Here is a 23801-nt window from a genome sequence, read left to right as displayed (position 1 = left end):
TAAGGTGTTTTAACTACTTCCCACCAACTTTGGGCGCAAACTGTTGCTTCCAAAGGGTGACTGCATCCCAGTTTTCAACAAACTTTCGCTTGGACTCTGATTCCTTGGTTCCCCACAACACATCCAAGACCAGAACAAAGTGGCTGCCCAAAGGGGGGAGGAGAGGCTTATCCACACCAATATTTCTGAGGAATTTCGGTTGTGCACTCAATTCCAGGGCACTTTACCTCGTCTGGGTCTGAAAGTTTGAATTCCCAGCCATCACCCGTCCAGCTGATGAAGGACTGACAGGACTTGTCAGTGAGCAGTTCCAGCAGGAATTGCCACAGTTGGATGGGTCCACTGCCTAGAAAGACAAAGGGAACACAGGATATTAATGCCAGGAAAAGCACAGCTCGTTCTATCTCAGAGGGGCAAAAATCCCCATGCAAAAGGTGCTCACTGAATAAAATAAAGCATTCTCCTGTCAAAAAGAGCCACCAGCAGCCACAGGGCAGGAGCTGAGCTGGGAGTTAATCCCTACAGGTAACAGAGCTTCCTATTTGCAGGAAGAGCTGAATATTCATGCCCTGGAATGCTTCACGTGGAGTTACATAAATAGGATTATTTTTCTGGCACACAAACAGGAGGAGCCACTGCCTTGGCACCGGAGCAGCACCAACCCCTCTGTGCCAAAGAGCCGCCGGCCACGGCTGAACTCCGGCAGACTCCGCTTCCTGACCTTGACTCTTTGCTCCGTGCTGCTGATCCAGATAAGGGGGACCCAGGTACGAGAATTCCTTGGCCTCTTTCCAGGGCGTGTTGCTACAGGAATGGGCTCCACTGGCTCATGGGGAGGGCGGGGGCACACAGAGCTCCCCAGCCCAGGATCTCCTCATTACCACCTTGGCACAGCCTCAGCAAATCCATAAGGAACTCCCTGTGGCTGCTGCTCCCCTGACCCAGCTGGAGAGGCATGAGGTGATGCAGAACATCCCATGCCATGGGCATTCCACCTCTCCTTCCACACCTGGTCTCCATCTCCCCTCCAATCGCTCACTTTGGCCATCACCAATTTGTCCCAGTGCACTCAGTAAGAGCCTGAGGCTGGGTTCGGCTGAAGTCATGGGGAAATTTTGAAATACTTATCTCTTCCTTGGGCTTGTGTTGCAATCCAAGGTAGAGGAGAAGCTCTGGAGCTAAAATCTCTTTGATGAGCAGCTTCCAAATGTGGCCATGCCCCAAACATTGCACTTAGCCGTGGGCAAGGTGTTTTGGGAGAGACCCTGCCACGGTTTAAACCCAGCTTGCAATAGATCACTCATAACGACAATAGTTATAATGAGACAGCCAAAGGAGAGAGGAAATTATTTATCCCACAGGGAATTGCACAGGCTGAATTAGATAGGGTAATCCCAGTGCTGACAGCACTGAGCGAAGCTTCAAGCAGGGAAAAAATGGACTCAGAAAAAGGGATGGAGCCCAGCCTGTTTCCAGGAATGACAATGGATGCTGTCTGAGCTGTGGCTGTGGGATAACCCACGGAGGGAAGGGAGGACTGCTCCCCTTCTCCACAAAGTTTAAAATTACTCAAAAGCTGCTGGGGAGGAGGAAATGAGAGAGCTGGCTCCAGGACACAGGAATTGCCATGTCCCATCAGCCCTTCCCAAATTGTTTCCCTCCTGTCATCCCTGTGGAACCGCTCCAGGGGTTTGCCGGCGCCAAGCCTGGGGGTTATCACAGCCACGAGCAGGGCAAGGCAGGGAGCTCCAGCTCATTCTGCTGGAAATGGGAAGGGACTCGGCAGGGAAAGGCTCCAGCCCGTCGCTCCTCTGGAGCTTGCCAAGATGTTGACTCCACAACCGCGCTCTCCAGTAGGGATGGAGCCGGATTATCCAGGCCAAGATGAGGGAGGAAATTCAGACGACGCCTTCGCCTCTTGTTGAAAGGGAAGAGTGAAAAGCCTGGCCTGAAGTGCCACCACATCTCCAGGCTCAGGTCTATTTATAGCAGTGAGCTCTAGGTGCAGAGAAAACACTGGGAAAAAGGTTTTGTGGCTGCCTGAGGTCTTCCACAGGTGAATTCCCAAGGGGATGAGTTCTCTTGGCCCATCTGACCTTACACCAACTCCCCATACACAGCCAGGGAGCATCCAACACCCAAATTAAGTTAACAGAGACACAGCCCAAGGAGTCCAGCGCCAGGTCCACATTGATTTCGCTCCTGCCCAACTGAAGAATAAGGATTTTTAGTTGATTCCTGCCCCAAAATAAGAGGAACAGAAATTCATCACCTGGGTGCCAGGTTCTTGGGCCCTCAAAACCGCCCCGGCCCATCCTGGCCCTGCAGGATCTTTGGAGGTTCCAGCCTCGCTAACCCTGAGCCAATGGCCAGTGCCATTCCTGTTCGGTTGCCAGCTGGCAGGGAGAGGTGTTGGGAAACCCAGGAATTCTTGCCCTCTCTCCAGCAAGCAAGGTAGGGCTCCTGCCACCGCCCCCAGGGCCACTCTGCTGGGTATTTCGGGATTTCCAAGGAAGTGGTGTCATCCTTGGAACAGGGATTCCCAAGGTCTATTCCCAGCTGTCTGCAGGACAGGCGTAAAACCCCAAATTCCTCTCTCTGGACAGGCAATTATGTGCGGAATGTGTTTATGCAGGGCTCCAGGCATGTCCCAGCTCCTGTAAACACCCCCTCCCTGCCCAAGGGGGAGGCAGCCAAGCCTGGCAGATGTGGCACACTGGAGATGGCAGCGAGGTGGCAGGAGCCAAACCCCGGCACATGCCCAGGCCTGTGCCCCAAATCAGGGCTGGCAGGGAGGAGAACAGAGCAGGGAGCAGTGCTGGAGCTCAGGGCATCATCTGTGCAGATATAATTAGTGCTGGGAGGCAGATCTTCACAAATGAGCCACTCTGCAGCCAGCAAGGAGCAGGGAATATCTTCCCATAGGATTTCAAGGTGGCTCATGCAGCAATGCCACTCCCCTCAGTGTCGCAGAGCAACAGGAAGCTCCCAGGCTTGTCCCTGCACCCCAAACCTCCTCATCCACCGGAGCTGGGAGCAGTGCCCATTTTCCATCCCTTCTGCTGCAAGCCTTCCCCTCATCCCAGCCAGGGCTGGAAATCCCCATCAGGATGGCAGGTTGGGATCACTCCACGGTCCAAGAACACACAGCCAGGCTGTCCCAGGCCAGCGGGTGCATCACACCACAGGATCTGCTGCCTTGGTTATCCCAAAACAACCACCTGCTCCCGCAGCCTGGGTTGGGATGCAGCTCCAAGCGTGAGGTGGAGAGGCACAAGGCAGCTTTTATGTCACACACATCCAGGGGCTTCCCAGAGCAGACCCAGCCCTGGCTCCACAAAAGACAAGGGGAGGACTCAGAAGGGAGGGGGTGTCCTCCCACCCTGCCACGACCTCCTGCGCCCATGGGGCTGCTAAAAATAGCACCCACAATGGGGGCCCTGTCTGGCCCTGGTGGCACTGAACAGGGTCCTTCTGCAGGGACTGTCACACCACAGGAATTTTGTGGCGTCAGGGGGAAAATATTCCTCTCGAGCCGGCTGACAGTCGGAATTGTGGGAACTGGGAACTGCTGGCCCAGTGGGGCTTCCTCAGCACCAAGCCCTGATGGTGTCCCCAGAGCACAGGGGTTGGTGCCACACAATCCCTGCTCCATCCTTGCTTGGGCAGCACAGGTCCCCCCCTCCCTCCCAACCACTGGGATACCAGACTCCGCTGGATGGGGCTGTTCCAGTGGCGCGGTGACGTGGCACCACCCGGGGAGGGCACAACCCCAGCCCCGGCACCTCTCTCGGGACGGTTTTACACATCCACCCCTGCAACGGCCTCTGTTTTGTTTCTCTTGGTTCAAACAAGACAAGAAGACAAAAAACCCCCCACCTACCAACCCCCAGCGAGGCACCTTTGCCTGGCGCTCTGCGGTTTGTGGTTCCCACCCCACAAAACAATCGGCCCTGGCAACGTCTCCAAAACAGCTCCTGCCCCACTCGCCTGCCCACCCTGCCCACTCCCTCTGATGGCACCACGGTCCCCAAATCCCCCAAAGGGTTGGGAGTGCTGGTCCCCATCAGTCCCTGGTCAGACCAGTTCCCCGAACTCCTCCCCAGCTCCTGCCCAGGCTGCTGCAGGCAGCAGACACTGCAAAGCGCTGGAGCTTGGACAGAGACATCTCCAAAGGACAGGTGTGAAAAAGCAGGAAAAGATCCAGGAAGCCCCCTCCTTAGGGAGCAACATGGCCATGATTACAGAGCAGCCAGGCGGCCACTCCAGGCCAGAGCTGCCTCTCTGCTGTGGCTCCTCTGCTCTCAGGAAGGGGCTGTCGGGAGGGCTGATCTCTGAGTCTCATGAGTGGGAAGAGACCCACACAGATCATCAACTTCAGCTCCTGGCCCTGCGTGGGACAGCCCCGAAAATCCCACCCCGTGCCCGAGAGCATTGTCCCTGAACTCAGAGGCTGACTCCAGAGGCACCTGGAAAAGCTCCAAGGGTTTTGTGAGCTCCACATCCCCCTGACAACGGTCCTGCAGGCCACGAGCTGCTGAGCAGCACCAGCTGGGTGTCTGGAGGAGGCGGCCAGAGCTGCTGCCCCCCATCACCCCCACCCCGGGCTGCAGGAGCCCTGGGGAGAGCTGAGCTCTGCCACGGTTGGGCGGCAGCGCGTGGGGCTGGGTTTGCTCTCGTTTGCACGTCTGGCAGGTGGGGCAGGAGCCACTGAAGCGGCCCTGCTCCCACCCTCACGTCCCCACCCTGGGGAGGCCAGAAGGGCACTGGGCCCACTGGCAGGGGCAGTGACGGGCACGAGCCAGGAGGAGCAGGGTGACACCATGCCCTGCTCCCAGCAGGCCCAGAGGAGCTGCTGTGCACAGGGAGGGGGTGCCTGCATTCCCAAACTGCCGTGCCGAGGCTGCAGACGCCCACACGGACACTCTGCTCCAGCAGTGCAGGCAGGGAGGGTGCTGGTGCTTCCAGGAATGCTCAAGGACAGCCAGACCACTGGAGTGCGGCAGGAAAGGGGACAGCAAGGCAGCTGCTGGCAGATTTTTGGGTGCTGATGACCACAGCACAGGGGGGATCTCACCTGTAGAGGCTTCAGAGCACCAGGGGGAGGGGCAGCAGCACCTGAGCTGTCCCGAAAGGCACCAACTCTCCTTGAGACTGCCTCGACTTTCTTGCAAAACAGCAGTTGTTCTTTCGCTGCTGGGTCACAGATAAGCATCGCTCACAAACAGAGGCTGGGGAGGCTTCAGGCCGTGCGGCACAGCCAGCTCACACGCTGCACGGGGGCTGAGAGGCACACTGGGCCCCGTGACACAGCCCTGTGGGTGCTGGTAGCGAGGGGCAGGGGCAGGGCTGGCCTGGGCAGGCACAGCTCGGTGGAGAGAGGCTCCGGGTGGGATAAAACATCTGTGAAGGAGGCTGTTCCTGCACTGCCTCCTGAATTCCCAATGCCCAGCAGGGTAATGAGGATGGAATCGCTCTCAGAGGGACTCTCAGGTCATGGGTGACATCAGGAAGAGGCATTAACTCTTTAAACGCTGGGACTAGCTTTAAAGGGTTCAGCACCTCCCTAGGCAGGCCCAGAGCAGAGGACAGGCAGCAGCACCCATACAACCCCAGCCATGCATCTATGGGGTCAGGGCTCGGTGTGCACTCACCTCACCTCTCCCATCCCTCTCCCCTCCCCTCCCCTCTGGAACACGAGGAGATGGCCCTGCCGTGTGCTCAGTGATGTGGAGCAGCAGCTCCAGGCCATGGCAGCACCGACACCGTGGATGGAAAGCCCCAGGGTGTCAGTCCTGCCCACCACAGAGAAAACAAACCCCGTAACTTGGCTGCCAAGCCACACAGCTGCTCGAGGGAACCCAAAACCAGCTCAGTGCTGAACAGCCACAGCAAACCAGCAAGTCTGAGCCTCCTGTGGCCCTGCAGCACCAGGGGAGCAGCAGCACAGTCTGCAAACACCAACACAGGCCACAAAGATCCAGCTGAGTTTATCCATGTGGTGCCAGGGCTCCTGCAGGATGCTGGTGGCCATGGGAATCATCAGAGGCAGCAGGATCCAGCCCCAGGGGATGTGGAGGCAGAGCTGAGCTTGCTTTAGCCAAACTCTGCCCACTCACACCAAACACAGCTCTGCTGCTGAGGCAGGGAGCTTAGAATGAGCTCAGCTAAGCCAGCGTGAGGTTTAGCAGTGAACACACATCCTGAGATAGCCCTCGCCTGGGTCTCATGGATGCACTCTGTGTCATGGCAAAAAAAATAAAACCTGGCTTAATGTAGAATCTCAGAATCAGAGAATCTCCTGAGCTGGGAGGGACCCACCAGGATCATCCAGTCCAACTCCTGGCCCCACACAAAACACCTTCAAATCCCACCCTGGGCATCTCTGGCAGTGCTGTCCAAAAGCTCCCGGAGCTCTGGGGCCGTGCCCATTCCCTGGGGAGCCTGGGCAGTGCCCAGCACCCTCTGGGGGAAGAACCTTTCCCTGATCCCCAGCCTGAGCCTGCCCTGGCCCAGCTCCAGCTGTTCCCTCTGGTAAAATTCAAGCTGGCCAAGCTTTGAGCCCAAACCCAGGTGTCCAGGGCTGGCCCTCCCTGCAGTGATGGAAACTGAAGTTCACCAACTCCCGAGCAATTACATTTCTCCTTCAAACACAAGATAAGAAAGTTGCATCAACCTCTCTGTGAGCAGCCATGGCAACTTGTTAAAATAGGTCAAGATGTGGGGGCAGATAAGGCAGCTCTGAAAGGCCGCTCGAGCTGGGTGAAGAACACATCAAACGCAAACGGAGCTTCCGCCAAAATGCACCTTCTCACCCCAAAACGCGCCTCGGGGGCAGATACCATCAGGGATGTGCTGGGGCCACCTCCCTGGGCACCACAGAAACAGGGCCTGGAAACAGAACCTGAACAAGGTTGTCAGGTCCTTACAGAGCACAGAAAGCTCTGGGGACAAGATGTTCCTCCTCACCCTGCCAGGTTTAGCAGGGCCACTTTGGTGTGTCCTCACGGGGGAAATGGAGCCCCAAGGTTTGGGTATCCAGGGCTCCTGGGCTGGCACAGCCCTGCTCTGCTCCTTGGGAGGCTCCACCTCCTTGGCCACAAGCAGAGCCCAGACTCTGAGTTCCTCTGCTCTGGCTGCCAGACAGAACTTCCTCCACTGCGTAAAGTAAGAGTAAAGCACAGCAAAAAGGCCTGAGCTCTGCCTGAGTCCCTGCTCTGAGCTCAGCTGGCCCAGGCCAGACCTCCAGCACTTCCCAGTGGGCAGCCTGAGTGGCGTATTTCATACTGACACAAACCCAGAGAGTGGAGGGCGCTCAGACCTGCTCAAGTTGGAAACCCAACACGTTCTACTCACTCTCCCCAGGACCTGCTCTCACAGTGACCCAACTCCGACTCCCTTCGCTTGGAAAACCCAGCGCTGAAGGTCTGGGGGCTTTGAAATGGCTCAGAGGACATCTCTGGAGTCACTGCCTGCCAGGATCACCTGTCCAGGGACCTTTCCCAATGGCAAAAGCTGGCTCTGCTGGGTAGAGCACTGAATATTGCTCAGCAGCTTTTGGAGCACACAAATGGAGTTCCAGCTCAAGCATTTCCCAGTGATTCCAGATTTTCCTCTCCACATTTAAAGCCTCTTAAGTGGAGCAATGCAAAAATAAAAAAATCAGGTGTTCCCACTTACTGATCCCACCAAAGTGCCTGGGCCAAGGGATTCTCTTCCCAGCTCCAGGAGGGGTTGGAAATGAGGGGAGGAAAAATGTTACACAGAGCAAAGCGTTTGGAATTGTGCTCTGGCATTGCATGAACCCAAGTCTCCCCTTCCCGAAGGCACTGCTCCAAGGACAGCCTTTGGGGTGCTAATATTCCTTGGAAAAACACAGGGCCCAGCTGCTGACTTCAGTTCCTCGCCTTTCTCCGGGGGTGGTTCTTTTGCACTCTTTTCCATGAACTAGAGCAAACGTGGAGGGAAATATCCAGCTTGGAAAAGAATGCTCCTGATTTTGCCAGCACCTCCGTGCCTCAGTTTCCCCAGCTGTTCAAACGCATCCCAGGCTCCTGCAATACCCAAAGCACTTCCAGGTGCTGTAGGGAAAGTCATTGTCAGGAGAAAATAGGAATAAAAATAGGAATAAAAAGAGCAACTTGTGCTCAGCGGTCCCTTTTCTCAGGAACATCAATTTCCATGGCACAGCAGAGAAGGACCCCCCCGTCACAGTCCCTCCTCTCCCCCCCCACCACACCCCCAAGCCCCAATCCATTCAGGAATGCAGAGCACACTCATATTTTGTATGGAGCTGGTAGAGTCTCATTCAGCAGGAAGGGCTGAGCTCTCTTTCTAACTAAAGCTACAGCAACAAACCACTTCCTTTTTTACACTCCTAAAATTATCCCCCCACCTTTCCTCCCTCGTGCACCTCTCCCCACCCTCACAAAGGCTCGGTGTCAGCCCTGAGATGAGCTGTGCGTGGGAGGAGACCCAGGGACAGTCACATCTCGGGATCTGCCCTGAACCTGGGGATGATCTTTATCAGCACAACCTCTTTCCACCAGCTGCTGCCAGCTGGGGCAGGCCAGATCTGAATGTGCAGAGCCAGGGGAGCTGGCAGGAGGCTGCCCCAGAGTTTTCCTCAGAGCACGGGGAAAAGCCATGGCACAGAAGGGCTGGAAAGGATTAGCTCAGCTTTAGCTGGAAGTCCCATCCCACCACGTTTCTCTCCTTGGAGATGCCAGATTGCCGAAGGGCTGTCATAAAGAGCCAGAGTTTCGTGGCCTATCACCTTCTCATCTCCCCCAGAGCAGGGAATGGAAAATGTTTGGGATGGCTCTGGCAGGGCCCCATCCCTGCCTCTCACCAAGGTACAGAGCACAGCAGGGCTCCTCTGTGCCGGAGGGGAGAGGATCCATCCCCACCACACACACACAGCAGTGCTGGAGATGAGGCTGCTCCTGCCGCGGGGGGAATCCACAACCAAGATGCCACCAGTCACCACGACGGGGGCTGGGGGCTCTGCAGCGCCTCGTGCTCAGGAACAAACCGGAGCAGCTCCTGCCACAGCCAGCCTGAGGCACATGGAGAGCAAGGCACTGAGTGCCCCGTGCTCAGCCAGGCGCCACATCCCCCATGAGGAGTGGGATGTGCGGGATGCCCACGCTCGAAGGAGATGCAGCCCTGGGCTGACCCCAGAGACCCCCCAAAACCCTCCCCACACCCCTGCACCAGCCACACCGAGCTGGGGCAGCCCCCAGCACCCCGAGGCTCTGCTCTGGGGGTGCGGAGGTGCTCCCCGAGGGGCTGGGGGGCACAGGGGGGTTTCCCAGGATGCTGCCCTACCTGTGTAGCCAGCCAGGGCAGCAGCAGGAATGACAGGCTTGTCCTTGTTCATGTCGGCCCGGTCCCGCACATAGTCCTTGAAGGTGCCCTTGGGCTTGTGGCTGGGCAGGGTGGCAGGGTAGTCCTCAGAGTCGAAGCTGTCGTAGGAGGGGACGCGCTGCAGGCTCTGGAAGGAGGACTGGCTGCTCCAGGACTGCGTCAGGCGGTCACAGCTGTCGTAGCTCTCTATGCTCTCGAAGGAGTCCTGGCCTCCCAGCTTACCTGGAGGAGGCACAGCACGTGAGAGGGGCCTGGCCAGCACAGGGTGTTTCACCTGGCCAGCACAGGGTGTTTCACCTGGCCAGCACAGGAGGCTTCACCTGGCCAGCACAGGGTGTTTCACCTGGCCAGCACAGGGTGTTTCACCTGGCCAGCACAGGATGCTTCACCTGGCCAGCACAGGGTGTTTCACCTGGCCAGCACAGGAGGCTTCACCTGGCCAGCACAGGAGGCTTCACCTGGCCAGCACAGGAGGTTTCACCTGGCCAGCACAGGGTGTTTCACCTGGCCAGCACAGGAGGCTTCACCTGGCCAGCACAGGGTGTTTCACCTGGCCAGCACAGGAGGCTTCACCTGGCCAGCACAGGGTGTTTCACCTGGCCAGCACAGGGTGTTTCACCTGGCCAGCACAGGAGGCTTCACCTGGCCAGCACAGGATGCTTCACCTGGCCAGCACAGGGTGTTTCACCTGGCCAGCACAGGAGGCTTCACCTGGCCAGCACAGAGTGTTTCACCTGGCCAGCACAGGAGGCTTCACCTGGCCAGCACAGAGTGTTTCACCTGGCCAGCACAGGATGCTTCGCCTATGTAACCCAGACCTGCAATACTTTTACCTTTGCCATTCAGAGCAGGGCTGAGCCCTGGAAAACTGCAGGCAGAAGAGCAAGGCTGAGAGAGACAGGGGAAAAACCCAAATCTGGCCTCTCTACCCAAGACTGCTGCCTGGGGCAGACTGGAAATGGTCCCTCATTTCCAAAAGGCAACGTCAGAGATGTAATTCACTTTAGATACTCAAGGCTGAGCTCAGGAGCCTAAACATGGGCACTCCAGGACCTCTTTATTCAGAGGGTGGGCTGGCCCTGGCACAGGGTGCCCAGAGAAGCTGTGGCTGCCCCAGCTCTGGCAGTGTCCAAGGGCAGGTTGGACAGGCCTTGGAGCAGCCTGGGACAGTGGCAGGTGTCCCTGCCCATGGCAGGGGGTAGAATCACCTTTAAGGTCCCTCCCAAGTCAAAGCTTCCTATGACTCTTTGATTTCTGTGATTCTCTTGCTGCTGAAGGATATTGGAGGTCTCCAATAAATCCCCCATTACATCTGCCAGCCCTATTCAAACTCTGCTCAGGCACACCCAGCTCCTTTAATTTTGATGTTTCTTCCCAAAGTACACAGCAGCCTTTTGCTGCCATCTGTTCCAGCCAGCCCCAAATCCCCAGCCAGCAGCAGGTTTGATGGAGGAGGAGAGCCAATGGCTGAGAGCTCCAAGAGCTTTTTCCAGCTCTGGTAAGGTGAGCACAGCTGGTTTGTGTCAAAGTCACTCTCTGGGGTATTTTTAGTCGAAGCCAGAACATGAGAAGCCAGATCCTCAGCAGTGCTGATTTACACCCCCCAGAGCCAGCCCGTGCAGCCTCTGTACTGAAACAGAGCTAAAAAAGGACCCAAAGAACAAACTGAAATTGCTGCCTCTGATCTCCCTACGCTGCCGATTGCTCAACATCTTTCCTGACAAGCTACGAGCGTAACAGGATCATTCAAGTTCACTAATTTCCCAAACCCGGCTAAAAACAGCTGCTGGGATTGTGCAAGAGCTCCTGGAGAAATTTCCATTGGCAGAGCTACCCACAGCCTGGGCCCAGAGAGCAAATCCCATGGGAAGGGGAACGTGGAAGGGTGCTGGCACACGCCCCCAAATATTTGTTGTGTTGTAGTTTGAAGAGCACTTGCAGCGAAAAGACTCAACTACTGCAGGCCCTGCCCTGATTGCCGGCCTGGAATCACTGGGAGCTGGGATCCATTGGCTTCATTCTGCTGGGACAGCCCTATTTCAAACCCTTCTCTATTTTCTTTTAGCTTTTTGAGGATTTCACACACCAATCCTTCCCTGGATCCTGCTAAGGGGAACACAACGCTGCTCTGTGTGTGTGTGTGTGTATCTTAATTGGCATAACCAATTCCCTGAGCAGTCCTGCAGCACAGGCTCATTTAGAAAAGGAATTCAAATCTGACAGGGATGTGATTTGTGTCAATCCATTGCAAATTCACCTAAGTTCCACCTAGCTGGAACAATCACACCCTGCACTTACTCAGGAGGAGCTTAACTGAGTTTGGCAGCTCCACTTCTCAAGCAGCCACCCTCGCTGACAGGGCAGAGAGAAACAACTGCCGTGGAACCCCAAAATTTCCTCCTAAAGGCCCCACAGAAAAACTCAGGTCTGGAAAACCTTCACCCTGAGGTGATGCTGAAGGGCTTGACTTTGTGTCAGACTAACCTTGTAAGACAGAGCAAGGTAAAGAGGGACATAAATATAAATTAACCAGGTTCTGCTTTATATTCAGGCTTCCCCACTCCTGGGAAGATTTGTGTCCCCCAGAGGCCCTTCCATGGCTGAAATGCAGCACTGGTGTGAGCACAGCCTCTCGCAGTCAGTGCTCAGGTTTGCTACCAGCAGCATCCAGGGCTCTCTCTTCCCTCCCCTGAAACCATTCTCAGGTTTGCCACTGAGAACAGGCTCAAGGCACAGTTGCAAAAGCCTTTCTGAACCATTGCACTGTGGGAATGATGAAATCACCTGTGTTAAAGAAAAGGCCAAGAAAAGGGAAAGACACTGCTGAAACTTAGGCAGAAAAACAACCCCAAAAAGAGAAGTTTACCCAAAATTAAAACCCTGCTGCCCTTCTGGCTCAGGTCACCTCTCGCAGAAAGAGAGGCAATAACACAAATAGCAACTTCCCTGTAATTAGCTCTCCCAGCCTGGAAAAAGAGTGAGAAAGTTCAAATGAGCTGCACGTGCATTTCAGCCCTGGGAAGCAGCTCTGGCTTTCCTGGGAAGGCAGCTCATCCTCAGCTCTCTGCATAAATGGGTTTATCTGCTCCACATCAAACCTGGCTCACAGCAACACGTCACTGTAATGAATTCTGGGCCTGGAGACACCTGGATTCCATTCAGGGGGATGGCAGGTGGGTCACATCTCCTCCCTGTGCCTCAGGTTCCCTACCTGGAATCCGGAGATAATGATCCCACTTGTGAGGGACTTTGAGCTCTGTGGATTAAACCTCTTGCTTTGAGCAGAGACAGAGCCACATCCCCAGCCTGGCATCACGGATGTGATCACAAAGCAACCAGACATGTGGGCCCCACGTGTTCCAGCCTCATAACGTTAATGGGGAAGGTATTTGGGCTCAGATCCTCCAAAGTGTTCAGGTGGTTAAATCCCACCATCTCAAACAGGAATGATGTACCTGTAACTCTTTGGAGAGGAGCATGCGGGGGTTCTTAGCTCTGCTGCTGCCGCAGCCCCTGACATCTGCACCTCGTAACAAAGCTCAGGAACTGGCTACAGCAGAATATTTCAAACAAGCAGCTGTCAAATCCCTGGACATAATGGATAAAGACTTTGGATCACAGAGTGCCAAACTCTTCAGAGCCTTGAAGAGCAATTCCTGATGACAACTTGTGAAGAATTTGTGGGGCTTTGCCTGGGTCCTAAAAAAATGGGATTTCTACAAGGACCCAGCAGTTGACAAACTGCTCCCTGACAACATGAAAGCTCAGTTCAGTTTCACTCAGGTTTGACATCAAAGCCTTTTCTGCAGATGATGTAAAAACAGGCAGCAGAGGAGAGGAAAGAAAGACCTTCCTGGAGTTTCCCCTGGAGAGAAGGGCAGGGAGGGCTCAAAGCCACCAGGGAATCCAGCACGTGTTGGGGGAGGGCTGTGTTAGCACTGCCCGGCTCCCTGGTGTCCCCAGGGCCATTCCCGGGGGAGAGAAGGTGAGAACAGCAGGAATCCAAGCCAGCCCCGCGTTTGAGCCCGGCTTTACCTCGGCTGGCACGGCCCATGCACATGTTGTCGGGCGTCACCACCTCCTGCTTGATGGAGAAGTAGTCTGTCTGCAGCGAGTCCTGCGCCGGCTCCCGCAGCAGCACCGAGGGGTAATCGCTCTCGTACTTGAGGGACAGCAGCTCCTCCGAGCTGATGGGGTGCAGGGTCTGGTAGGACTCGGTGATGAAGCTGGGCTCAGAGAACTCGGAGGGGGGCACGCACTGGGCGTGCTCGATGCCATAACCTGGGGACACAACAGGAGTCAAACCCCGCCCAAAACCTGCCCCAAGGAACCAGAGCATCCTCCACCCTTGGGCACTGCTGCGGGTAAGGGTTCCAGAAGCTACAGAGATGGGGTGTAAAAAATGCAGCAATTTGGCAAAATAAGACCCCCTCCCCCAACCATCCTCAATGTGCATTGCGCCAAACTCCTCCCAGAGGAGCTGCCAGAGGGAAAAGCTGGAAAATCCTGGGGAGTGGAGTCTCAGCAAAGGAGCAACAGGGCAAAAATATTGCCTTGCTGATTGGGAAGGGTGAGTCCCTTCCACAGCCGCCTCTCCCCAGTGTGCCAGAGCCTGGAATCCCAATCCACAGAATCATGGAATCCCAGGAGGTTTTGGATTGGAAGGGACCTTCAAGCTCATCTAATCCCACCCCTGCCATGGACAGGGACACCTTTCACTATCCCAGGTTGCTCCAAGCCCTGTCCAACCTGGCCTGGGACAATTCCAGGGATGTAGAGTCCATAACCTCTCTGGGCACCCTGTGCCAGGGCCTCCCCACCCTCACAGCGAAGGATTTCTCCCTCGCACCTCATCTAAATCTCTCCTCCTCAGGTCAGTTAGGCCGTTTACGGTTCATGAAATATCTCCCGGATTTCCAATGCTCTTAAGGAACATCTCCAAAGCAATGGCAATGGGAAGTGCAGGAGTGCAGGTGGAGACTCATCCCTTTCCTTGCTAGGCTCCTCCCTGGCAATACAGAATTAAGCCTTGTCCCCCACCCCCATTCCCTCCCTTTTTTAAAAGGTTTTTCACAATTCCAAATGCTCAGTTGTGCTGAGGCCACATTCAAAGTCTGCTGAGCTACAACTTCAAACAAATAGTGCTTGAAAAAATCAGATTTTGGCACACAAGGCAGCCACCAAAACATACAGAAGGCTTCCAAATCAACCCTAAACCCTTGGGAAAACAACATCACCCCTTGCATGGTGCAGTCCTATTGTGGTGCAGCCAAATCTCTCCTCAAAGGTGCTTTCAGACATGGTAATTGTGATAATTGACACTGCTGATTGAGACTTACTAATGAAGTAGTCTGAAGTGTAGCGGGACTCGGGGTACGTGGTGTTCACTCCGTTTGCTGGGTACGGTTTCACCTCTTCTGCAAAGAGGAAAGGAAGGAAATGTCACCAGTCTGAAGGCACACGGAGCTGTGCAAGACTTGCTGTGACACGGAGAGCCCTGAACTTCCCAAATTCTCCTCCCTGGGTTAAACTGGGACGTTCTGAGCAACAGAAATTAATTCAGAGCTGAAATCCCACAGAAACCTGGGGCACGTGGGGTCCTTGGGGAAATCCTGCTGCAGGTATGGCCGGACTTAAACCAAACCAACCCAAACAGCGACAACTTTCTCAATCAGGGCTGCAGGAGGCTCTGAGCCCCCAGCCGCATCATTTCCTTGCTTGCCTCAGGCTTTATCGCCTCTTGTTCTCCTGGGGGTTGCTGAGCACACTTCCATGTGTGAGCTCCTGCAAAAACTCCCTGCACAAGGATAGTTGTTTTCCTGGAAAAGCCCTATTTTTAGAACAGCTGTAGGTGTGTATGAAGGAGTGAGTAACCCATCCCAAACCCAGCTCCTCTAACCCCAAACCCGTGTGAATTCCCAGCCTGTGCAGCACCTGATGTAGGTAGGACATTCCATGTTCAAACTGCTTTGTCTCACTTTCCCTGACCCCGCTCCTGACACCGACTCCTCTATGGTCAAAATGTCAAATTTCAGCTTTCCATGGGCATAACTCACTGGGAAAGAGCATGGAGCACAGGAAAGCAAGGATTCCCTGCTTCCCATTGCTTTTTCCAAGTGCTTTGCTCCTCCTGGGCTGAGCTGAATTTGCTTTCCCATGTAAAAGCCACCCTGCCCCTACCCTGAGCAGTTTTTCCATGAACACCTGGCTCATTCCAGCCTGGCATTCTGGGCAGGGATAGTGGGATGGGAGATTTTCTTTCCTTTAACCGAAGCAATGCTCCCGGGCGGCTCTGGGCTGGGTTTGTTTCTGGAGGCTCTGGAGAAGCGGAGCACAGATAACGCACGTTCGCCTTGGAGCAGCCTAAATTTGGCCCTCTCCCCTGGGGACTGCAGGCTGGAAAATATTCCCTAACAAAAGGAGGGGTTGTGCAAACACAGAGGACTAATGAGAAATGCTCTGTCCCTCCCTCCACAGTGGCTGCCAAGGGGCAGGGGGTGACCACAGAGCAGGGGAGAACCTTTGGCTGTGCTTAGAGTCAAGTGCAGGGCACTGCTGACTGCTGGTAACTGAGGAGGTTATTTTAGGAAGAATTATGGAAAAATAAGCCTGAAAATACCTAAATCCATGCAGGGAAAAGGTGCCCATATGCTGTTTTTAAACCCTGAGCTGGCTGTGGTACGTGAGTCACGCAGTGCTCACAGGGGACAGCGGGGTCACAGCCCGTCCCAGCACAACCCCGGGCCAGCAGCACAGGTGAGAGGCACTTTGGGGTTAAGCCACAGTGATGATGGTGGGGAAGATGGAGAGACAAGCTGGAGCCCTGGCTGAGCCTGGAGACACCTGGATCTCTTCCCACATCACATCCAGGTGCAGAGGGAGACCCCCAGCTCCTCCTGCATGGGCAGAGACGTGGCAGGGACAACTCTGTTCTGTACAACACCAGCACTGCCCAGCTCTGGTCAGGCTTGGAGATGAGCCCCAGGACTTACAGGGAAGAGAAACCAGTCCTGGGTGGGGAGGCTGGTTATTTCTTGGAAGCTCTGTGTTACTCACTAAATACCTCAATGGAAATATGTTCAGGGCCCATCAGAGGAGCACAGGCCCTGCTTGTGCAAGAGTGGCAAAGTCACCAGTGAAACCAAACGGGGAACAGAGATTTCTTCGTTCCCAGGGCAACACCAACAGGGTGAAGACACAGAAATTCAGCTTCATTCATTTTTAGCCTTTCAGAAGAGGACTTGTAGCAGGCACAAAGATTTTCAGCTTCCTTGAAAAACTCCTCGCAATCCCAGGCCTTTGTACCATCAATACTGCAGTGTCTGAGTACCCACATGTCAGTGCTCTCTGAAATTATGATTCCTGCTCTGCCATAAATTTGCAGCACCAAGTCCAGCTCCATGTGTGGGGACTCTGCAGGAAGGAGATGCAAACCCAGCCCTGGTGCCTCACTCAGTCAGTACCTGCAGCACATCCCACCCTCTCCAGTGGTCACAGCCCAAAAAAGCCCAGAATTACCAAATCCTAGGATGGGTTGGGTTGGAGAGGACCTTGAAGACGACCTATTCCCAACCATTGACAGGGTTGGGAAGGAAGAAGGGCTGTGGGAAGGTGCAAGCAATGGCTCATTGCAAGGAGAAATTTGCCTGACCACAAGGTTTGGCTTTGTTTGGTTGAACTGCTTGGTGTTGATCCAAGCGCTCCATGAAAAATACGCAAAACAAAAGGGGCAGACCAGATTTAGAGCCCAAGAGCAGCAAAACAGCCTGGCCTGCCCAGAGCCTGGGAGGAGCCGTGTTTACCTTCTGCAAACCACAGGTAGCAGTAAAATTAGTAATGGGCAATTAACATCCATTTGTCAATGGTTTCCTGGAAGGAATAACTGTGCTCCCCCTCCCCTTCCTGCCACCAGGGTCAGTAGGACTGCACAGGGGACATTCCAGGAAAGCAAATAGCTCTGCAGAGAAAGGAGCTGGAAAAAGAGCCCAGGTGTGCTGCAGCTCCTGCCTGTGGCTCAGGTAGAGGTGCTCAGCTCCTCACCTGCGCCTTAGAAACCATCCCAGTGCTCCTGGGTGTCCAGACACGGAAAATCAATACCCTGAATCAAAGTGTGTGTTCCCAGACGCTGAAAGTTAATGCCCTTGGATGCTGTCATGCAAGGAATGGCACAGATGGCTTCTCCTCCCAGAAATGCTGGTTTTGGGGACATGAAACACCATTTTTTTGGGGATATGGAACAAAGCAAAACAGCTTCCAATCGCCACTGGGAAAATCGGGTAGGATTTTGGCTGTATTCCTGTACCCAGTTCCAGTGGAGGAAATAGTAAAATTCACAACAGGAGCTGAACAGGCTGAGGAAAAGTGCTTTGGAAAACCCCACCATGGATTCCAGGCAGGCAGAGAGTCCCTGCCCACTGGGGATCCCTGCCAAGCAGCCAGCACAAACACTCTGACTCTTTGAGGCACTGCCAGGATTTGCCTTGCCCGCCGATGTTGGGAAGCCCATTTGGAATCCTGCTGAAAAGCTGGGCTTTGGAAGATGTTTTTCCTGGGATTAAAGCTCAAGGTGAACACCTCCTGGTCTATGGAAAGCCCCAAGACCAGGCTGGCCAGGATGCCGCGAATTGTTCACCCGGGAGACTCCAGGACTCACCTTTCTGCAGGATCTCCAGATGTTCCCAAAGGATGTCTCCCACAAAGTCAGGCGCCAGCTCCAGGAAGCACTCCTTGCCCAGGGCACAGAGGGCAGCTCCATTCATGCAGAACTTCTGGAAATCCACTTCCTTCAGGCTGAACTCGTTCACTGCCCACATCACCCAGTCCCGCACGTGCGTCTCCGTCCACTGCTGGGGGTCTGCAGAGGGATCCAGCAGTGAGCATCCACAGGCAGTTTTCCCAGGAAACCAGGACACACACAGTGCTCCAGCTGCCCTGCACTAGCACAGCCTCATCCATGGAGACTGGCAGCCCACTGGCATCAGGGTGTGAGGAGCACTGTGCCTAGTCTGGATCAGCCTTAATACGGACACATTTCATCCAAGGAACAAGCTTTGGGTTTGTTTGGGATTTCTAAAAGCCCCATCACTTCTCTGACCCCCTTCTCCCACCCATTTCTCCAATTTTCTCAGTTTCTCCCTGTCACCAGCCTCTGGTAAATGGTCCTTGCTGCTTCTCTGTTTAGTGGAGATGACTCGTCCACGTTTTTCCAGCTGAAGCTTCCAAGAAACTTCAGGTGGTATTTGGAAGGAAGCACCACCTGAGGAGAGCCAGCAGGGGAGATGGCAGACAGGGAGAATTCTGGGCAGCCTGGAAGGAGGACACAACCCCTGTGGGTGCTGTGGTTGCTCACAGGAAGCCATGTCTTACCTTTGGGAATTCCCAGCCGCTGCTGCTCCTTGGCAAAGCCGCTGAACGTGGCTTTCAGTGCCTGGGACATCATTTCTTTGCTGCTGGGCGTTAATAAAGGCACATCCGCACATTCCATGTCTGAAAGAAGCAGGAGAGAAACAGGGCCATGAGGACACAGGATTGGGAAAGATGTCAGGGAATGCTAGCCAGGTGCACATGGTGTCCCTACACTTCTGGAATGTGCTACTGGATGATGATATCAAGGCCTTTCCAGACATCAGCCTGCTCGGCTTCAGCATTCCGGGTGTGTCTGGAGCCTGGGAAATGGCTCAGCAGTTCCAGGCACTGAGGAAGGCAAAGAGTCCAACACCAGGGTGAGCAAGAAAGAGGGAGAAAAGCATCCCTGAATTACCACTCTGTCATCCCAGTCCAAAGAAAAGCAAGGAGAAAATTAAAGAATCCTAGAAATTTCTTCATCCTAGGAAATTCTTCCCTATGGGGGTGGGGAGGCCCTGGCAGAGGCTGCCCAGAGGAGATGTGGCTGCCCCTTCCCTGGAAGGGTCCCAGACCAGGTTGGAACATCCTGAGATAGTGGAAGGTGTCTCTGCCCAAGGCAGGAGGTGGAATGGGATGGGCTTTAAGGTCCCTTCCATCCCAAACCATTCCCTGATTCTGCGACTCCATGAAAAAGCGAGCTGACAGCCGGCTGGGACAGGATGGAGAAGCAGCAGAATACCCATTTGAGGGGGGAAGGAAAACAAAGAGCTGGAAAATCCCACATTAGCCCAGAGTTACGTCATGCACATCCACAGCACGGAGCGACGGGTGAGTCATGGACAACGCCAGCCATCCCATGGGACAGCGGGGCCAAGCCAAGAGCCAGGCCAGGACTAAGTCATGACCAGGACCAAACCTCTTCCTTTCCTTTACTTAATCCCTTTTTCTAATTTGTTTGGAAGGATCTTTGTAGCCAAAGAGTCTCACAAATAAAAGCAATCATTTGAGGCAAAATATCTGGATAGAGGTTTGGCTCTTTTTCCCGTTCTTTCATTATTCCTGAAAAACATCTTTGATGGAGAAGGAACGTCCTGAACAAGCACCATCCCAAAAACTGCACTTGGTCAGCAGAGATGGAAATCTTCCACCTGAGGTTGGTTTAGCTCTGCAGCCTAGTGGAAATTTTCCATGAAAACTCAGTGGAAAAATGACACAATGGGCAAAGTCTTCGGTGTTCTCACGAATATCTGGACGCAGACATTGAAAATCAAAGAATTCTGTGTCTTGTGGAAACTCAGCCACCACAGTTTCCCATCGCTCCAAGTTCATTAAGCTCCTGATTTAATAAACCATTACACCTGCAAAGTGCTGCGGAGGGTTTATTCCAGGCAGTGTTGGTGTATTCCTGATAATGCACAGAGTCAGGGATGGAAGCAGCGCTGCAGCCACTGGGAACAGCCCAGCCTGTCCCAGTCTGGAATTTCTGCTCCACTCAACTCCTCCCCAGCCAAATTCATGGGCATCATTTAAAGGCCAAACAACCCAACACTGTTTTTTTTCCAAGTGGGAATCTGGGGGTTGGGTCGATAGAATTCCAGGGCAGTGGTGGAGTCATCACCCCTGGAAATGTTTTTAAAAATGTGTGGATGTGGCTCTTGGGGACATGGGTTGGTGGTTGGCCTGGCAGTGCTGGGGGATGGTTGGACCCCATGATCTTGAAAGGCTTTTCCAACCTAAACAATCCTGTGATTCCATGGATAAACCTCCACATACAGCTCTGTAGCACAGGGTGAGGGTGACAATGCTGCAAAGCATCCCCAGATCATCCACTGGATGCTCCCAATTCAATTCCACTGCCAAGCCAAACAGAGCAATTTCTCTGTCCCCACTTCTGCCCCTTCCACCTCTCAGCCCCAATTCAAAAATTCCCCCTTCCCTTTGCACATCCTCCAGCCAAGTCCCCAAGGCTCTCAAGAAATGATTTGCAGACTCTTGGCTCAGGTAGGAACAGTGAAATTCCCGACACGGAGCCTCTCAGGACACAATTCCTGACCTCAGCCCACCACACAAATCCAGGATTGCCTCCACAATGGCAGGATCAGGACCTTTGAAAGCAAATCCCACATCCAAAGGCTATTTTGGCAAATTACACTTCATTATTTACCGGATTTGGCTGGAGAGGGCACAGAAAATGAGCAGCCAACGTCGCTATCTCAGTTCCCCATCTGCTGCTTGAGATAACACTGGGAGAAAGTGGCTCAGTGCCCCTTTCCCTTCATCCTCAAGTTACATTTGAATGCTCTGCTCTCCCTGCTCTGTGGTCACAGGGACCACCCAGGAATCTGCTCCCTCCGCCTGCCTCAACAGCAGCTCCTGCCTGCCCTGGGAAGATGAGTCAGAGCCAGGCTGACAAAACAGTTCTAACCCAAATTTTAACACTGAATCACCCACGAAAACCTGTGTGGAGGTGAGCTCCTCAGGCCAGACACCAAGAGCAGGGTGAAAAATGGTGGTTTTATCTCTGCAATAGCAAGGGCCCATCCCTGATCCTGCTGTTTGGTCATGCAGGATCCATGGGGTTGGCTTTGCACAAACCCAGCAAATCAATTTTTCAGTAGCAGGAGGATAAGATTTCGGTTTAGGAAGGTGAATGCTGAGCTCTGCACAAACAACCTGTCAAAACAGGAGAGACTTAAAAGTGATTCCCAGGGAGAGGTCACAGGGAAGCAAACAGTCTGTTCCCAAATGAAAAAAAAAAAAAAAAAAAAACATGCCAGAGGACAGTTTCTATTTAAACACCCAAATCAACCCACATGTGCATTTCAAGGCTTCTCCAAAATATGTTGTGCTCGGCACATTTAGGACTGAAACATCATCTGCTTTCTTCCTGCGAGGTTGCAGCCACTTGTTCAAATTTCCACAAAGTAGCCCCAAAGCCCTGAGCCTGCAGAAGCCTTGGTTGGGTCAGCAGTGTCCCAGGGCTGTGGGAAACTCACCCAGGGAAAGCCAAACGTGAGTGTGAAGCTCTGCAGACGTGTTTGGGGACAAGGCTTGGCTGGGTGGCTTGAGAAAGACGGGGTGGATGGTCAGTTTTTACCCTAAATTCTGCCTCTTCTGCTTTGGAGGTGCTGAACTTATTTAAATAATTCAGTATTTATTCGAAAACTGGGTGGTTTATGTGCAGGGCCAGCAGTCTGACTTAGTGCTCCCTGGGAATATTCCCCTTCCAACCTGGAATGTCCTATAACTCTCTATGAACTTTGCTGGGTGCAGGGAAATTCTGTCCCGTGGAGGCAAAGCCCAGCCCTGGCAATGTCCTCCAGCCCTTTGCCTCCATCCTGGGATGCCTAAAGGTCAGAGTTGAGCAGAATTTCAGGAACAAAAGCAACAAGCCCGGCTTAGCGGCCCCGGTATCAGCTTTCAGTGCCATCTGAAACCTGTTTGCAAGATTTTAATCAAACCTTGCACCAATCAAACCTCTCCTTTCGTGCTGCCCACAGAGCACAGGGCTGTGCGCAGGGGCCGGGGCGGGAGCCAGCCCCAGGCCCAGCTGTTCCACCTAAACCCAGTTTAGGAATGCCACGGCTTTAATCCCAAACGCAAGCTCAGCAGCAGGGGCCAGACTGGGATTTCTGTCTGGTTTTTACGAGCCCATCAAAGCCCCCCTGACACGGCTGCCACGTGCACTTGGCCGCATGGGTGCCATGTCCTCGCCCTGCGCCGACAGCGCCGCCTTTGATTTCCCTCCTGGGAGAGCAGGCAGGGAGTTATGGTTTGATTTTTAAACGGTGCCAGGAGCTGCAGTCGCCCTGGAGAATTATGTCGGCAGCATCTGCAGCATCTGTAGAGCAGAGCTGCAGGATTTGCCTCGCATGGGGACAGCTCTTCTCTGGCTGCATCTTTCCAAGGCAAAGAGGGATCTGGGGGCTCCACGGCTTCTCCCAACCAGGCCCCTTCAGCTCCCTGACATCCCTGGGGACGGGACTTCAGAGAGACAAGGGGATAAAACACCCTGACATTGCCCTGGATGGGGTCTGTGCTAAGGGGGACCTGCCCAGACCCCCCAGCCAGGGGCACGTGGAACCTGAGAGAAAGCCAGGAGCAAAGAGGCCAAGATCACCAAGTTCATCTCCCAGCCAAATTCCCACTCAGCTCCCACCAGGCTCTGCATGTGTAAACTATTTCCACACATCTGATCTTTTTAAAGGACCCAGATTTACAAACTTCAGGGATTTTGACCTTCAAATGCACAGAACTCCTCTGCACGCCAAAGCCATTTGCAGCTGATTGCAGAAGGAAAATAAATGACAGGCAGGGGAAAAAAGGATGCTCCGAGCAGAAGGATGGGAGCAAAGTCATTTTTCACCCGAGTTTCCACTCGGGGTCAGTGACTCCTCCAAGCTCCCCTCGGCCACTCACTTTGTTTTCCATTGGAGCCCCAGTGTGTCCCCGTGTGGAGTTTCACCCAGTAGCTGCTGGAAATGGATGTGGGGAGGGTCAGGGTGGAGCCACCTGACCCCACAAGCACCTCCTGTCCCTGCCCTGATGGATGGATGGACACCAAGGGCAGGAACCCAAGGTCTCCTCAGCCTCCCCTTCCCAGGCCTGGAGCACACGGATGTCATGGAGGTTCCAGGCCTTTGCACAGCTTGGCAGAGGCACGGGGACAAGGGGGAAAGGCTTTAAAATGAAACCAAGTAGATTTAGATTTAGATTTAGATTTAGATTTAGATTTAGATTTAGATTTAGATTTAGATTTAGATTTAGATTTAGATTAGATTTTAGGAGGAAATTCCTCCCTGTGAGGGTGGTGATGCCCTGGCACAGGGTCCCAGAGAAGCTGTGGCTGCCCCATCCCCGGGAGTGTCCCAGGCCAGGCTGGACAGGGCTTGGAGCACCCTGGGACAGTGGGAGGTGTCCCTGCTGAGGGCAGTGGAGTGGCACTGCATGGGCTTTAAGGTCCCTTCCAACCCAAACCATTCCAGGATTCCATGTTTTAATTAGGGGGGAAGATGCATGTTGGATCGTTTGCAGGGACTGTGCATCCAAGGGCTCCATGAATTCATACCTGTGTCCCTCGGAAACCT

At 54.1% G+C, this 23801-nt stretch overlaps 1 protein-coding gene across 1 annotated transcript in view; it reads right to left on the bottom strand.

Moving 5' to 3' along the window:
* ETS1 (ETS proto-oncogene 1, transcription factor) overlaps positions 1–23801 on the bottom strand; it is a 47229-nt gene that overhangs the window by 5381 nt on the left and 18047 nt on the right. Inside the window, exons 2-7 of the mRNA XM_066203656.1 lie at positions 18736–18855; positions 18023–18223; positions 14709–14786; positions 13405–13650; positions 9331–9591; positions 228–346 (exon numbers count right to left, since the gene is read on the bottom strand). Coding sequence (XP_066059753.1) covers positions 228–346; positions 9331–9591; positions 13405–13650; positions 14709–14786; positions 18023–18223; positions 18736–18855 — 1025 coding nt within the window. The remainder of the gene's footprint in view (positions 1–227; positions 347–9330; positions 9592–13404; positions 13651–14708; positions 14787–18022; positions 18224–18735; positions 18856–23801) is intronic.

Source organism: Chamaea fasciata, unplaced genomic scaffold, assembly GCF_029207755.1.
Source record: "Chamaea fasciata isolate MVZ Bird 193981 ecotype frontalis unplaced genomic scaffold, bChaFas1.0.hap1 SCAF_24, whole genome shotgun sequence".
Lineage (NCBI taxonomy): Eukaryota > Metazoa > Chordata > Aves > Passeriformes > Sylviidae > Chamaea > Chamaea fasciata.
This window is presented reverse-complemented; position numbering and strand designations above follow the sequence as displayed.